Source organism: Eleutherodactylus coqui, chromosome 13 (genome assembly GCF_035609145.1).
Source record: "Eleutherodactylus coqui strain aEleCoq1 chromosome 13, aEleCoq1.hap1, whole genome shotgun sequence".
NCBI classification, from domain to species: Eukaryota; Metazoa; Chordata; class Amphibia; order Anura; family Eleutherodactylidae; genus Eleutherodactylus; species Eleutherodactylus coqui.
This window is the reverse complement of record NC_089849.1, coordinates 57,434,447-57,448,806: the sequence shown is the minus strand read 5'-3', so window position 1 is coordinate 57,448,806 and position 14,360 is coordinate 57,434,447. Positions and strand designations below refer to the sequence as shown.

The 14,360-nt window shown below is 48.0% G+C and overlaps 1 protein-coding gene across 2 annotated transcripts in view; it reads right to left on the bottom strand.

The window, feature by feature from the left end:
• The window catches only part of RBL1 (RB transcriptional corepressor like 1), a 39,489-nt gene extending 25,342 nt beyond the window's left edge, over positions 1–14,147 (bottom strand). For both annotated transcript variants that reach the window (XM_066587660.1, XM_066587661.1), the window contains exons 1-7: positions 13,907–14,147; positions 10,576–10,709; positions 10,242–10,442; positions 6,951–7,015; positions 6,629–6,757; positions 3,899–4,050; positions 2,609–2,658 (exon numbers count right to left, since the gene is read on the bottom strand). In XM_066587660.1, coding sequence (XP_066443757.1) covers positions 2,609–2,658; positions 3,899–4,050; positions 6,629–6,757; positions 6,951–7,015; positions 10,242–10,442; positions 10,576–10,709; positions 13,907–14,077 — 902 coding nt within the window. In that variant the 5' untranslated portion in view covers positions 14,078–14,147. The remainder of the gene's footprint in view (positions 1–2,608; positions 2,659–3,898; positions 4,051–6,628; positions 6,758–6,950; positions 7,016–10,241; positions 10,443–10,575; positions 10,710–13,906) is intronic.
• Between the last annotated feature and the right edge of the window lie 213 nt (positions 14,148–14,360).

Sequence of the window (14,360 nt, the reverse complement as noted above, 5' to 3'; positions counted from 1 at the left end):
TACTTAAAATATGTTTTAGTTGCAGAGATCTTGGCTGCTCGGAGAGAGACATGGCAAGAGATCAAGTGGCAGCGCTACAGCAAGACACCTTCAGTTTGTTACATCTAATAGTAATGTCAGGGTAAAGTTTTAGCTTTAAATTCAACTACAAGATGGCGCTCAAAACTGATGCATATTATGAAGAATGGCTCTTATGCGTAAGATTTCCAGTTACACAAGCTACAGCATTAATATTAACAATTTTTTTTTTTTTCCACCATACTTCAAAACATGAAGCATTGACAAGGGCACTTGTCCTGACAATCTACACATTTGTGCTGTTCCTACAAAAATACCTCCAAATATATGAAAATAGTCAAAATTCTGACAAATCCTTGTCAGTCAGTGCTAAAGGACTGGACAGTGGACATCCTAATAATCCATGTTGGAACCGCCTCGCAATTTGCTTCCAGGACTTGAAGCAACAGTTTTTCTTCTTCGTCATTAGTAAAAAGTCTGAAAATTTATGGTCTTTGAGAACAACCTTGTCGTAGACATAACCTGAAACGGCCCCAAATAAAGGTTTGTTAGAAGGAAAATAAATTAGAGGGTGTCTTGCTTTGTAGCTGAAGGTTGAGTTTTTGGGACCACCCTATAAGCAGCTTGCCAATTATAAGCTCTAGTAAAGATGATTTTTGCCCCTGCTATGAGGGCTTATTCTCTACAATCATTGCTAGATCTATGAGCAGGGCCCGCTAGCACAATGACGACCATTAGCATAGGATAGCTCACTAAGGCCTCCTTCCCACGAACGGATTTCCGCCGCGTAATTCACGGCAGAAATCCGCTGCGTTGCCCGCTGCTATTAGGTTCTATTGAACCCAATAGCTCAGTGCTCACGATGCGGAATTCCACCGCGGAATTCCGCACCATGAATTCACCCGTGGCATGCTCTATTTGCCGCGGGTGTACGCGCGGACGGCTTCCATTGCAGTCAATGGAAGCCGTCCGTTCACGCTATCTTCCGCTGCGCCATATGACACGGCCGGCCGCTTTATGTGACGCGGCAGAGGTGGGCGGGGAAGCATCATGCGGGAGCGAGGACGCCGGATCCGCACGCAAGTATAGGGTCTCCTGGGGGGCGCCGTGACGGGCTCCGCCGCAGAATTTCGCGGTGGAGCCCGTCACAGCCGTGTGCAGCCGGCCTAAGTGGGGACATTAATCTTGTTGGCCCGCAATCGACCCCCTTAGGCTAAACTAGCAGGGGCAAAAATCATCTTTACTAGAGCTTATAATTGGCAAGCATTATAGACTTAAAACCCGGTCGTGTGTTAAATCAGCACAAGCTGTAATTATCCTTGCTAAGGATAAGGGCTTAGAATCTGTCCTCCCCATGGAGAATAATTATACACCTCCAGGTGCTCATATGTACACCATACCTAGAGCTACAGCTTTATTTTGATCATTACTGATTGAATCAAACTATTAAAAGCCTCTCTTTATCCTGGGCAGTGACGAAGAAGAAAAACTGGGCAGCATACTGTGTCCGGCATATTGTTGGACAGTATATAGCTGTTTCAGATACCTTATAGACAATAACTTCCTGATGATCCGGGGTAACGCGGCGAAGTCTCAAAGTCTCATGAATTGAAAAATCTTACAAAACAAAAACCCTGCGTATGTTCATAGTGTCCTCGCCATCTATGAGCAACGGGGTCCGGTTCTTTTCTAAATCATAATAAAGCATTATGCATTGATGATTTCGTGATTGATATGATCATCATAAATTGGTTATTCTGAAACTGGATATAAATCAGTAATAGGCAATTGGCATATTATCCGGCCTATTGTAGGAGGATTGTTTTGGATGAGTATCCAAGTGGTATATATAGTAGCAGGTCACTAAAATATTGAATTATGATAGATCAAAAACAGACCTGATCAAAGTAGAAGATCAAGGTGGCTCTAATACTCTTCATATCTGTTAAAGTAAGAAGAGCACTTTTTGTACTATCTTATATTATCATCATACTTCAAATCCATCCATTAGAAGGATACTCATTCCTTGTTGGCAACCCGAACCGTAGGTGCCACCCTAATTTAGTGTGCTACCCATTATTTGTGTGTTTGGTGTGCCCTATAGTGGTATACTTTTTAAAGAAAATCAATAAACATTATTTTAATTTAGTCTAAACTGCGAAGGACTTCAACTTTAACTATTAGACTACTGCTTCTGTGTATAAAAAAAAATAAAAAAACACTGTAGAATTTAAATCAAACCACAATCTGACAAGCAGTGAAGCCATGCCACATAGGCAATCAAAGCCTTGGGGGCTTTCAGAAGGACCCCAGCTACCATTGTGACCAAACCCTAATCGGGGCATTTAAAGGTCGCTGTCAGAATTAACAGTAGGATTTAAAGAGTTAACAGCTGCAATCAGTGGGAGTGCTGATCACAGCTGTTGCAGGCAGCTGTCAGCTATAAGAAACAGCCGACACCCATATTGTATGGTGTGGGATGGACCCCTGATCCTGCTCCATACAAACCCCAGAAGTCAGGTATCTGTAGGTCGGAGCGTTAAGGGGTTAGCAGCACAATAAGGGTGGTCAGAAGACAGTTCGTACTCACTTATTGTCGGTAAAACTTGAAAGATCCAGCAAGCAGTTTCCTTTAATGATCTGAAAAACATTTAAGGATATAGAGATTAGACTGATATAGTTTGCCACAGTACGCTGGATGTTGCTGATATGGCTGTAGTGATCAGTTAGTCTGTGCTTCGTTAAAGCAGACTGCAACCATGGCCTACTGGGTTAAGTGGGCTAGAGCAGAAGACGGACTAGATCGTTCCGGTGCCTGGAGGGCAATAGAAGCAGGGAGTTTTCTCAGGAGACCCGATGGGTGGCGGGAAGCATTAGTGCTGCTCTGGTCCACTTTGTCCTGGTGGAGGAGGGAATAACACTCTCATGCAGTACTGTTCACCCTCCCTACTTGGGGATAAACATGGAAGTTAGCTTATCCCCAAGACGACTTGTAGAGCAGGAGGTCTGTCTCCTGCAGACACCAAGCTGAATCAGATTAGGCTCACTGTCAGTAGGACGGGTATAATTGGTAGGAGCCAACACATTTTGCTTAGCGTTGTCTCCTAGTGGCAAACAAATGCTAAACCCACATGTAGAGATTCTGAATTGCTCTTTAGTGGCGGGTGCACAATTTTTATCATGCAGCTGTATGGAGCTTTTTAAGAAATTTAGGGGACTTATTACCACTATCTCCTTAAAGATTGTCACCTACTTTTAGCATTGAGCTGTAGCTTTCAGTGGCGACACCGCAGAAACTACAAGGAAGGCAAATATAGCCCTTACATCCTTAAACTCAGCGGGTCACTAAATTAAAGCCCATAAGCTTAGCTTATAAGGCTAAAAGTAGGTGCCCGATTCCCTTGAAAAAAAATAAATAACTGAAGCTAGAGTACTGCCAAAACTAGGAAGGCTTTAAGAAAAAAAGGTGAATCATACTTCATGGTCAGCTGAAAATGCAGGCATAAAGGCGATAGTTGCATTCTGGAGCTTCGGACACCTCGGTGAAACATTAGGGGTATTTCGCTTTTTTTTTTTTTTAATTGCAGTTTCTCTCATCACCCAAGTGGTCAGAAAAGACCTTTTGTGGGCACTTTATACTGTACATTGCCATAGCAGCCCCAGTTACAGGGACAAGTAGCCCCCAGATGTGAACGGGCTGTGGTCTCTGTATACACAGCACTTATTGAGCCACTTGAACGGTGGGGACAAGGTCTTCTGTGCAGCCCCTATTCTGCAGACCTGTACTTGTGGCCCTGTAGAATAAAGCCCCTCAGCAACAGTAAAGGAGAGCGAGAAGAAAGCAACACATGAGGATAGCTCTTAAGAACTGAAACAATACCTTTCTGTCATACAGTTTGGCTATGTAAGGCTTGAAGTAATGTTGCTTGATTCCTTTAGCTTCTACTGTAAGGCCATCATAATGGTCACATAAGGTGCCGATGATACAAGGAGGCTCTTCACCATCGTCATCATCAGAAGTGGACAGCTTTGCTGTTTGAACACAGAGGAATCAAATGCTAAGGAAATCATTCAAAACTAGATACGAAGTCAATTTCATCAGGATTCCAATTAAACCATAGAGATGTATAGGAGGGCACAGTTATGCAGTTTGTTCTAGGAATTGGTGGAATATATTACAACCCCAATTCCAAAGAAGTTGGGACGCCCTGTAAAATGTGTAAGGATTAGAGATGAGCGAGCGTATTCGCTAAGGGCAAAATACCCAAGCGAGTATTGCCTTTTGCGAGTACCTGCCCGCTCGTCTCAAAAGATTCGGGTGCCGGCGGGGTAGATCTCTCACTCTCCCCCCTACTCACTTCCGCAACCCGAATCTTTTGTGACGAGCGGGCAGGTACTCGCAAAAAGCAATACTCGCTCGAGTATTTGCCCTTAGAGAGTACGCTCGCTCACCTCTAGTAAGGATGTGTAAGCTGCCTATGTCCATCAGAGATGCAGGCTTTTGAACTCTGCACCAATAACCAGCTGGATGGTTCCGCTCATTGAGTCCGCAGGAAACATCATCGGTGGTTTCCAAAAAGAGTTTTGATTCATCTGACCACAGAACAGTTCTCCATTTCGCATTTTAACAGGTTTTGGCCCAGAGACGACGCTGTCATTTCTGGATTGCGTTGATATATGGCTGCTTCTTTGCATGACATAGCTTTAGGTTCAATGTCCACGGGCGGGTTTGATCTGCGGAATCTGCAAATCAAGCTGCTCATAGGAATACATGGGCATTCGCAAATTAAAGGATGCGCATTTGATTTGCGGACCTCCTGGTCCGGAAAACAAGTCACAGTATGCTCCATTTTTGTGTAGATCCTGCAGGGACGGCTTCCACTGTAATCAATGGAAGACGCCCAATCTGCGGCACACCCGCAACTGACACCGCTGATGTGCCACAGATCCACGGAAAGCAAGAGTTTGAAAGAAAAAAAAAAAAAGAAATGTACCATGAACAGTACAGGAAACCCAGAAGTGGAGAGGTCCGCATGGACGCTGCTGCCGGGGAAATGCAGGGACGCAGGGCTGGATTCTGTAAAGGGGTTACCAGCATGGAATCCAACCCGTCCGTGGGAATGAGGCCTTAAACTTGCATGGCAAACTGTCGAGTTTTTTTTTTCTTCATTTAAAAATAACACACTAGATTTTTTGTAAAAACTTACCATAAAAATCTTTCTTGTCTTGTTCATTTGGGGCCAAAGCAATCCGCACGGCCCTACTACCTGCCACAGGCGGCACTATCTGCAGCGGGCGGCGCAGCACCAGCCGCCACACAAGCACAATCCCCTGGGGAGACCTCATTACGGTCCGCATAGCGTCGGACTAACAAAATAAAAGCAGAGGTAGGATGGCTACCCAGCTCCAGCAGAGCTTCTCCCAGCATCGCCTGCCTTTAGGAAGGGAGGGGATGCCGGACCGAAGGAAGGAAGGGGGGGGGGGGGGGGGGGAGGCTCTATGGCTGGTGGGTCACATCCAGGTTAGAGCCTGTATGTGCCCGCTTGTCTTCTGAGGGATCGAGCAGACAACAGACGGTTAAGCTCCATTCTGTTCGCCCTCCTCGACGGGTTAACAGGGAAAGTCTTGCCTCCCAGTTATTCCCTGTTTTTTTTGGATAAAAATGAAAAATAAAAGATGAAAATAAAAAAGGTGTTCTCTACAGGAGAGACAGTCTGCCTCCTACGACACTAAGCTAAAAACGTAGCTAACATGATACTTGCAGGGGGTATAGCTAGTGGAAGGAGTTAACACTTTTATGCTTAGTGTTGCCTCCTAGTGGCAGAAGCTATACCCAAGGTCTTAGCTGTGTCCCCCAATAATACAGACAAGAAGAAAGGTCTCACTTTCAATTTCTGATATGTTTTCTATCGTGGATATTGATTTTTATGTATTTTCTAACATTTACACAGCATTCCAACATTTTTTGGAATTGTAATTGTAAAACTATGTAGCATCTCATCTCCCTGGGGAAGAAAGAAGTGGACAAGTTGAAATCCAACAATTCTTTCCTCCAACCTATGCCATCAGACCTTTCAGAGACCCCCTGTATACATGATCATCAGCTCGCAATGTGTATAGCATTGCAGTAGAGTCGGCTAGAAGGCATTTCACCACACTAATTCAACAAATCATAACTGTTAGGCCGCCTGCAGACGAGCGGGTCGGATCCGGCAGCGAGAATTCTCGCCGCGGGACCCGACCCGAGAGCCTGCAGGGACGAGCGCGTACTCTCCCGCACCTGGTGGCCCCAGCTCTTTCATGTGCCGGCTGCCGCGCAGCCGGCGCATGCGCAGACTGGAGCCGGCGGCCGGGTGAGTGCGTGCCCCGCACAAAAATAGGACATGTAGCGGTTTGTTTGCCGCGCGAGATTTCGCGCGGCCAAACCGCAGGCGTCTGCATAGGAGTGCGTATTGTAATGCACTCCTATGCAAACTTTCAGTGGCGGAAATCCCGCGGCGGGATTTCCGCCCGTGTGCAGGCGGCCTTAGTATACCCAAGTATAGACAGAACTCCTGAAATTGAGGGGCTGAAAGAAAGAGGGGTGATAGAAAGACTAGAAACCCCTTACCCGTGAATGATGGGTTAAGCAAATCATCTTTATGGGTGCACTGCAAGGTGTGGGAATACACCAAATCCAGACAACACAAGAGCAAGTGGTAAGAATTAACCAAGTCGTCTCCTATCAGGCTGAAATTAGCTGAAGAGAGAAAGAAATAAGAAAGCATGTCTTTATAAATCATTCAAGCAACTGAAGTCCCCCAGAAAGCTTCTAGGACTTCCCCGACCTGCCACATGTTATTTAGATTCCTTTACCCATTATCTATGTGGTTGGACGTCAAGGACCCCCAACCGGCTGGGTTTAATGCGAACGGACTGAAGCTCATACACACCTTTGGTATACACAAACAAGGTCCAGCAGAAGTTAAAGAGATCTTTCACATTACATTGCAGTTTCCTAAAAAGCAAAAAACACACAAAGATCAATACTGCCGACCATCCATTATAATGGCAGGAAAATACTGTAAGAATTATCATGGATGTTTGCTCAAGTAAGATGTTACTTTCCATGCGTTGATCCTGCGTGATCAATATGGACTAGTCACTGGGGCAGAAGAAGTCTGTAGTAAATTAAAGTAGAAGCCCTTCACAGTTATAGACAACCTAAAACAATAGGTTATTGATTCTCATTAAAATAGGGCTGACAAAGACCAAAGAACGAAAAACTACAACGGAATCCTCGGCACTGCTTTGGTATTGATGAAGATTGAGAGAGGATTGCAGGAGTCCCTCTATACCTGCACATATACTAACTGTACTTATTGCTAAAAATTGTAATCATCAGGGTTGTAATTATGATTCTTCAATTATTAGTTAGTAGTTGGTCCATCAAAATTGTATTTATGATGATTTGTATACAATTTTGAGTGATGCTTTTCAGTTGGTTCAATGATTTTATAAACTTTCAGTTAGTTCAACGCGTTTCCGTGCCACGTGTAGGCACTTCGTCAGCAACTTAAGTACATTTTTACCAACCATGTGGTATATCAGTGCAGAAAGTGTACTGATACGTGTGTGCCTTTTCGTGTGATAGTGACAACCACTGGAGCGCTGTGTATAGCTGTAGGCAGCTATCAACCTTATCTCTCTTATTATGACCCCAGTTGTAATGATAGGTATGCAACAGAGGCCTGCCAGAACGAAAGCTGGCATTAGTCACTATTCATATAGTGTCACAGCAATCAGTGGTCTTACTTAATGATTATTAGACCTTGCTTCCTCAAAGTAAGTCTCAGTACGTTAAGAGTTAACCCCTTTTCTTTCAGCTAATGGTCTATTCTGATAAGGTATTACCTAACAGCTCTAATAAAGAGCCCAGTCCCCAGAGGATCAGTTCCACAAGCAGAGCACAAAAGAAAATAAATGGGAGGACTGATAGAGCCTGCGGCCTGGATGATAGACCAGAGGGATTCCTGCAATCCTCTGTCACTGTATATATTAGGCATTGATGATTAACGATTTCTACGTATATTGTCTGATAAATCGGACCAAGGGTGCCATCCAATGTTTTTCTGAGAAAAATGGACACACCATTCAGTCTCATGACTGCTCACTCCGATCCAGGAGGATTGACATCTATATAATCTGTGAGCAAGAAATCTTCATCAATACCAAAGCAGTGCCGAGGATTACTTGTAGTTTTTCGTTCTTTGGTCTTTGTCAGCCCTATTTTAATGAGAATCAATAAAATATTGTTTTAGGTTGTCTATAGCTGTGCGTGATCGATATGTAAGAGGATGCAATGTGTTATTACTATGCCAATGTTCTTGTATTTCATTAAAGGGGTTGTCCCGAGGCAGCAAGTGGGTCTATACACTTCTGTATGGCCATAATAATGCACTTTGTAATATACATTGTGCATTAATTATGAGCCATGCAGAAGTTATAAAAAGTTTTATACTTACCTGCTCCGTTGCTGGCGTCCTCGTCTCCATGGTGCCGACTAATTTTCGGCCTCCGATGGCCAAATTAGCCGCGCTTGCGCAGTCCGGGTCTTCTGCAGTCTTCTATGGGGCTCCGTGTAGCTCCGTGTAGCTCCGCCCCGTCACGTGCCGATTCCAGCCAATCAGGAGGCTGGAATCGGCAATGGACCGCACAGAAGAGCTGCGGTCCACGGAGGAAGAGGCCATCTTCAGCGGTGAGTAGAGAAGTCACCGGAGCGCGGGGATTAAGGTAAGCGCTCCGGTGAGCTTTCTTTACCTCCCTGCATCGGGGTTGTCTCGCGCCGAACGGGGGGGGGGTTGAAAAAAAAAAAAAACCCCGTTTCGGCGCGGGACAACCCCTTTAACCCCTTCCCGCACAGGACGTACCGGTACGTCCTGGCGATAGTGCGAGATCACATATGATCCCGCGCTATCCCGCAGTGGGAGCCGGCTGTCGGTCACGGCCGGCGTCCCGCTGCAACAGCGGGGGGGGGGGGCAGGGAAAGAGTTCACAGAGGGATCGCGCTCCCTCTGTGTCTCCGGCCGGCTCTCGCGATGTCATCGCGAGAGCCCGGCCTGTCACCATGGCAAGAGGACGCCAGGCACACGCGTCCTGTATTGCCTGTGCCTATAATCGCTGTATAAGCGATAACGCATGGCAGCGCAGTAGCTCTGCCATGCCTTATGACAGCAATCATAGGCACAGTGCTGCAAGTCCCTCAGAGGGACTCGAATAGTGTAAAAAAAAAAGAACGTAAAAGAAAAATGTTTAAAGAACCCCTTTTTTTATGCTTTTTCTAATAGCATAAAAAAAAAGGTAAAAAAAAAATTAAAACCCCACATATTGGGTATTGACGCGTCCGTAATGACGTGTACAAAAAGTTGAACATGCTTTTTATTTTGTACGACAAAAAGCGTAAAAAAAAACCCCTAAAAAACAGGCAAAATGCTAATTTTTAGCATTTTGCCTCCCAAAAACTGCAATAAAAGTGATCAAAAAAGCCGTACATTCCCCAAAATGGTACCAATAAAAACTACAGCTCGTCTCGCAAAAAATAAGCCCTCATAGAGCTCCGTACATAGAAAAAGAAAAAAAAGTTACAGGACTTTGAATGCAGCTATAGAGAAAAAAAAAAAGATTTCCAAAAAAAAAGGGGGGTTTTATTGCAAAAAAGTGTAAAAACCTAAAAAAAAAAATATAACAATTTTCGTATCGTTGTAACCGTACCGACCCGCAGAAAAAATTTAGTGTGTCATTTATGCTGCATGATTAACGCTGTAAAAAAAAAAAAATAAAAATATGGCAGAATTGATGCGTTTTCTCTCCGTTATCATAAAAAATAATAATAAAAGTTTTATGATATAGTCCATGTACCCAAAAGTGGCACCGATAAAAACTACAGCTCGCCACGTAAAAAAACAAGCCCTTATACGGCCGCGTCCACGGAAAAATAAAAAAGTTATGGCTTTTGAAAAATGGAGATGGAAAAATACCAAAAAATAAATAAATAAAAAAAATTAAAAAAAAAAAAATTCGCTTGGTCCTCAACGCCAAAATAGGCCATGTCATTAAGGGGTTAATATATATAATATAAGTCACGGGGCACCTGACGAGAACATTGTTTTCCTCTTTACAAGCCACACATGGGATACAGTGTGCATTCTCCCCCTCGGGGCGTCACACCCGTGTACCTTAGTTACCTTTGCTTCCTGCTTCTGGGCAGCCTTGGAGGTTCTTCACGGGGGTTTTGAAATAAGTCCATGAATATTGGTTCAAACTTCTTGAATATTACAGTAGAAACCTCAAAGTTCCTCTCCAGCCTCTCCACTCGCTCCCTGAACTCTTGGGGCAGGTTAGACATGTCCATCCATTTCTTCATCTTATTAAAGAACTGTATCAGGCTGCGGAACACAAATATTCACCATGAAGCCATTACTTCCGTATACTACAAGAGTCAGATATGGGATACCGAGGCCGGCAGATACGGCAGATCATCAGCATCAAATACAGCGTGCATACAAGAGGGCAACCAACCTCAACTTGGCGGAGCGGAGGATGCGAGTCAGAGACACCCCGTTACCCTCCATGATGCCTCTTCCAACGGTGGGGATGAACCCCTTCCGACATGCAGCATACAGAGCGCACGCCAACCAGTGCTTTACTTCACCCTGTAAGCAGAAACACAGGTCCTTTAATATGTAGAAGGAACAATACAACTACATTGACTCCAGTGCCGAGCGCCAACTGTACATTACACTGCAATGGCCATAATCCAAAGGACTTCTATCCCACTCTTAACCCCTTAGGTGGTCAATAGAAGCCATAGCAGCTAAGTAAGAGAGCTCTGCTAGGTGCCAACAGGTTATCATGGCCAATATGTCTGCCATGTGTGTACACCGCCAGATGCAGAGCCAACTAGGATGCCTGCTAACATTATATTGACAAGCATAGTACACTGCAACACAGAGGTATTGCAGTGTATTATATTAGCAAATCAGAAGATCAACCATTTAAAAAGGAGTTTGCTTTTTTCTTAGAACACCAAAAATAAATAATTAAGTCCAATACTCCCTTTTTCTGACCCAGTCAAGACTGGAAAATATATTATGGAATGGCTGTTTTTTGTTCATCCTGCTTCCCCTCAAAAAAAGTATAGAAAGCAATCCAAGAATTTGTCTGCACACGAAAATGGTTCCGCTGAGAGAGTCAATACATCCCACAAAAAAGGAGATTAAAAATAAAAAATTATGGTCCTTGGAAGGCAGAGGTGAAAATAAAAGGCCAAAACTGGTTACAATGCCAATGGAAGGGTTTATGCCAGCGATCGGAGAGCTGCAAAGACTAATGCCAGACTAGGATTCAAGCCATATACTTATCAGTAGTTTTCAAGAAATGGCCCTTTATTATCCGCAGGGGGGGGGGGGGGGGGGGGCTGATGATGGTGGAGTCTTCTCCTTTCTGGGCACACAGGGTAATTCTCTGAAGAGCTTATTCACACAAGAGTATCCGATTTGGGGGCATGAAAACTGCCTGTTTCAATGCTTGTGTTTGTCCACGTTCCTTTTTTAGTCATCTGACGTTATTAAAAAAAAAAAAAAAAAAAAAACTAAAAAGGAGGCCCAATTTTCTTCTCTAGGATTAGCAACAATCAGTCGAGAAAAAACAAAACAAAAAACACTAGAACACATTGATGCCAGCCATACATTTTTTTCCTGAGCTCTCATTGACCTGAATGGGTGATGCTTGTCAGGGGTAATGGACCAGCAGGGGACATGCCACCATTTTTTTTTTTATTCACATGGTGTGCCAGTCTGCACAAGTAAAACTAATTTGCCCTTAGAGTGTAATGGGTCCGTTACATGACAGCACATGGAATGAATACATGCCCCTGTAAATAAGCCGCAGCATCCTTGCACTCTGCTAATTGGCAACGTTCTCCTTATGTACAGTACAGGGAGCGCCGAGTCGGGGGCTCCGTTACTACTTGTAGTCCTCAGATCGGGCATTATAAGCTGGCGACGGACCCCGTCCTAGCGGCAGTCCTGTGTGCCGCCCCTCGGTACACCTGGGTTAGTGGGGCGTCCCAGCACTTGCGCTTCAGTGAATTGATACAAGGCAGCGCTTTATCTGCTCGCCTCGCTGTCATTCCAGCCGCCAGACGCACCCGGACAGCGACGGACTTGCTTACACCCGCTGCTTCATTTGGCAGGACTTCCGCCTCTTCTCTGCACGCCGCCGCCGGACGTCAGTCTGTGCAGGTCTGTCGCAGTCCGAAGGGATGACAGGATCATCCGTCACTCCTCAGTGACTCGCCGTTCCAAAGCTGTGACAGGAAGCCATTTACAGCTGAATGGCGCACGTCATCAGTAGCCGGAGGTCCTGTGGAGGCGGCATCACATGACCCGGCGCCCGAAAGGGGAGTCTACAGAGTTTTCATACAGCAAGCAAAGGTTATCTGTGCCTATTTACATGTGGGGAGGCCGAAGGTAGCGGTGCAACTGGGAAACCCCCGGCAGTAAGATGACAGGAGGAACCGCAGACCATCATCCTGCGGGTGGGGGTCACTCCCTAAAGCAAGAAAACCCAAGATGCACCAGTTGTATAAGGAGCCGGGACCTCTTAATAATTGTGGAGGGGCTTAATCCAACGTGCAGCGGTTCAGGACTTGCATGGCCCCCACCAGCCCCGACCCCCAGGGGGGCCGTCCAGACCGCCCCCCACCAGCCCCGACCCCCGGGGGGCCGTCCAGACCGCCCCCCCACCAGCCCCGACCCCCGGGGGGGCCGTCCAGACCGCCCCCCCACCAGCCCCGACCCCCGGGGGGCCGTCCAGACCGCCCCCCCACCAGCCCCGACCCCCGGGGGGCCGTCCAGACCGCCCCCCCCACCAGCCCAGACCGCCCCCCCACCAGCCCAGACCCCCGGGGGCCGTCCAGACCGCCCCCCCACCAGCCCCGACCCCCGGGGGCCGTCCAGACCGCCCCCCCACCAGCCCCGACCCCCGGGGGCCGTCCAGACCGCCCCCCCACCAGCCCCGACCCCCGGGGGCCGTCCAGACCGCCCCCCCCACCAGCCCCGACCCCCGGGGGCCGTCCAGACCGCCCCCCCACCAGCCCCGACCCCCGGGGGCCGTCCAGACCGCCCCCCCACCAGCCCCGACCCCCGGGGGCCGTCCAGACCGCCCCCCCACCAGCCCCGACCCCCGGGGGCCGTCCAGACCGCCCCCCATCAGAACATCCTACGTGCCCTCTATTTCACTTCACTTCCCAGACTGCTGCAAAGCAGAGCGCTTCCAGCCCTGGCACTGCTGCCCGCTACCCCACTCCCCCCGAGCCCTGGCACTGCTGCCCGCTACCCCACTCCCCCCGAGCCCTGGCACTGCTGCCCGCTACCCCACTCCCCCCGAGCCCTGGCACTGCTGCCCGCTACCCCCACTCCCCCCGAGCCCTGGCACTGCTGCCCGCTAACCCCACTCCCCCCGAGCCCTGGCACTGCTGCCCGCTACCCCACTCCCCCCGAGCCCTGCTGCCCGCTACCCCACTCCCCCCGAGCCCTGGCACTGCTGCCCGCTACCCCACTCCCCCCGAGCCCTGGCACTGCTGCCCGCTACACCACTCCCCCCGAGCCCTGGCACTACTGCTCCATCAATGCCTCCTGCACCCCTGTCCCACCCACTCACACTCTTTATCCCTGGCACTACTTCTCACCCCCCATTGCCCAAGTCTGGCACTACTGACCAGATCAATGTTCCCCAAACACCCCTGGCACTGCCCCCAGCCAACCCCCACAACCCTGCCAATACTACCCATGTCCCCCCCAGTGCCAATCACGCCCGTCACTGCCCCGCCCCCAGTGACGCTACCTACCTCCAGGCTGTAGGTGCTCCACGTCCTGGTGAAGTTGCTCATGGTTTCGGCCGCCGTCTCCTCGTCTAGGTTGAGCTCCCCGCACAGCGCCTCCAGCGGCCCCCGCACCAGCTCCCCGGGACCCCCGTCCGACGAGTTGGAGGACTCCGCGTCGGCCTCGTCTCTCTGCATAGCGGCGTCCAGCAGGTCCCCTCCCGGTCCCCAAACACTCACCCTCCTTCCCACAAGCCCTTGCGCCGCGAAAAAGGCGCGAAAACTGACAGACTCACTTCCTCACTTGTGTGCCGTATCCCTCCGCGGTCAGTGAACCGAGACTCGGGGTCCCTGATTTTAGCCCCCCCTTCCGTCACACCTGTCACCGGACACTTCAGCGCCTGTCAAAGTGCTGAAAAAAGAGAAAATAAGAGGCAAGAGAAAAGTTTTTCTTAGTGGCGGATGAATTTTATTTTCACGG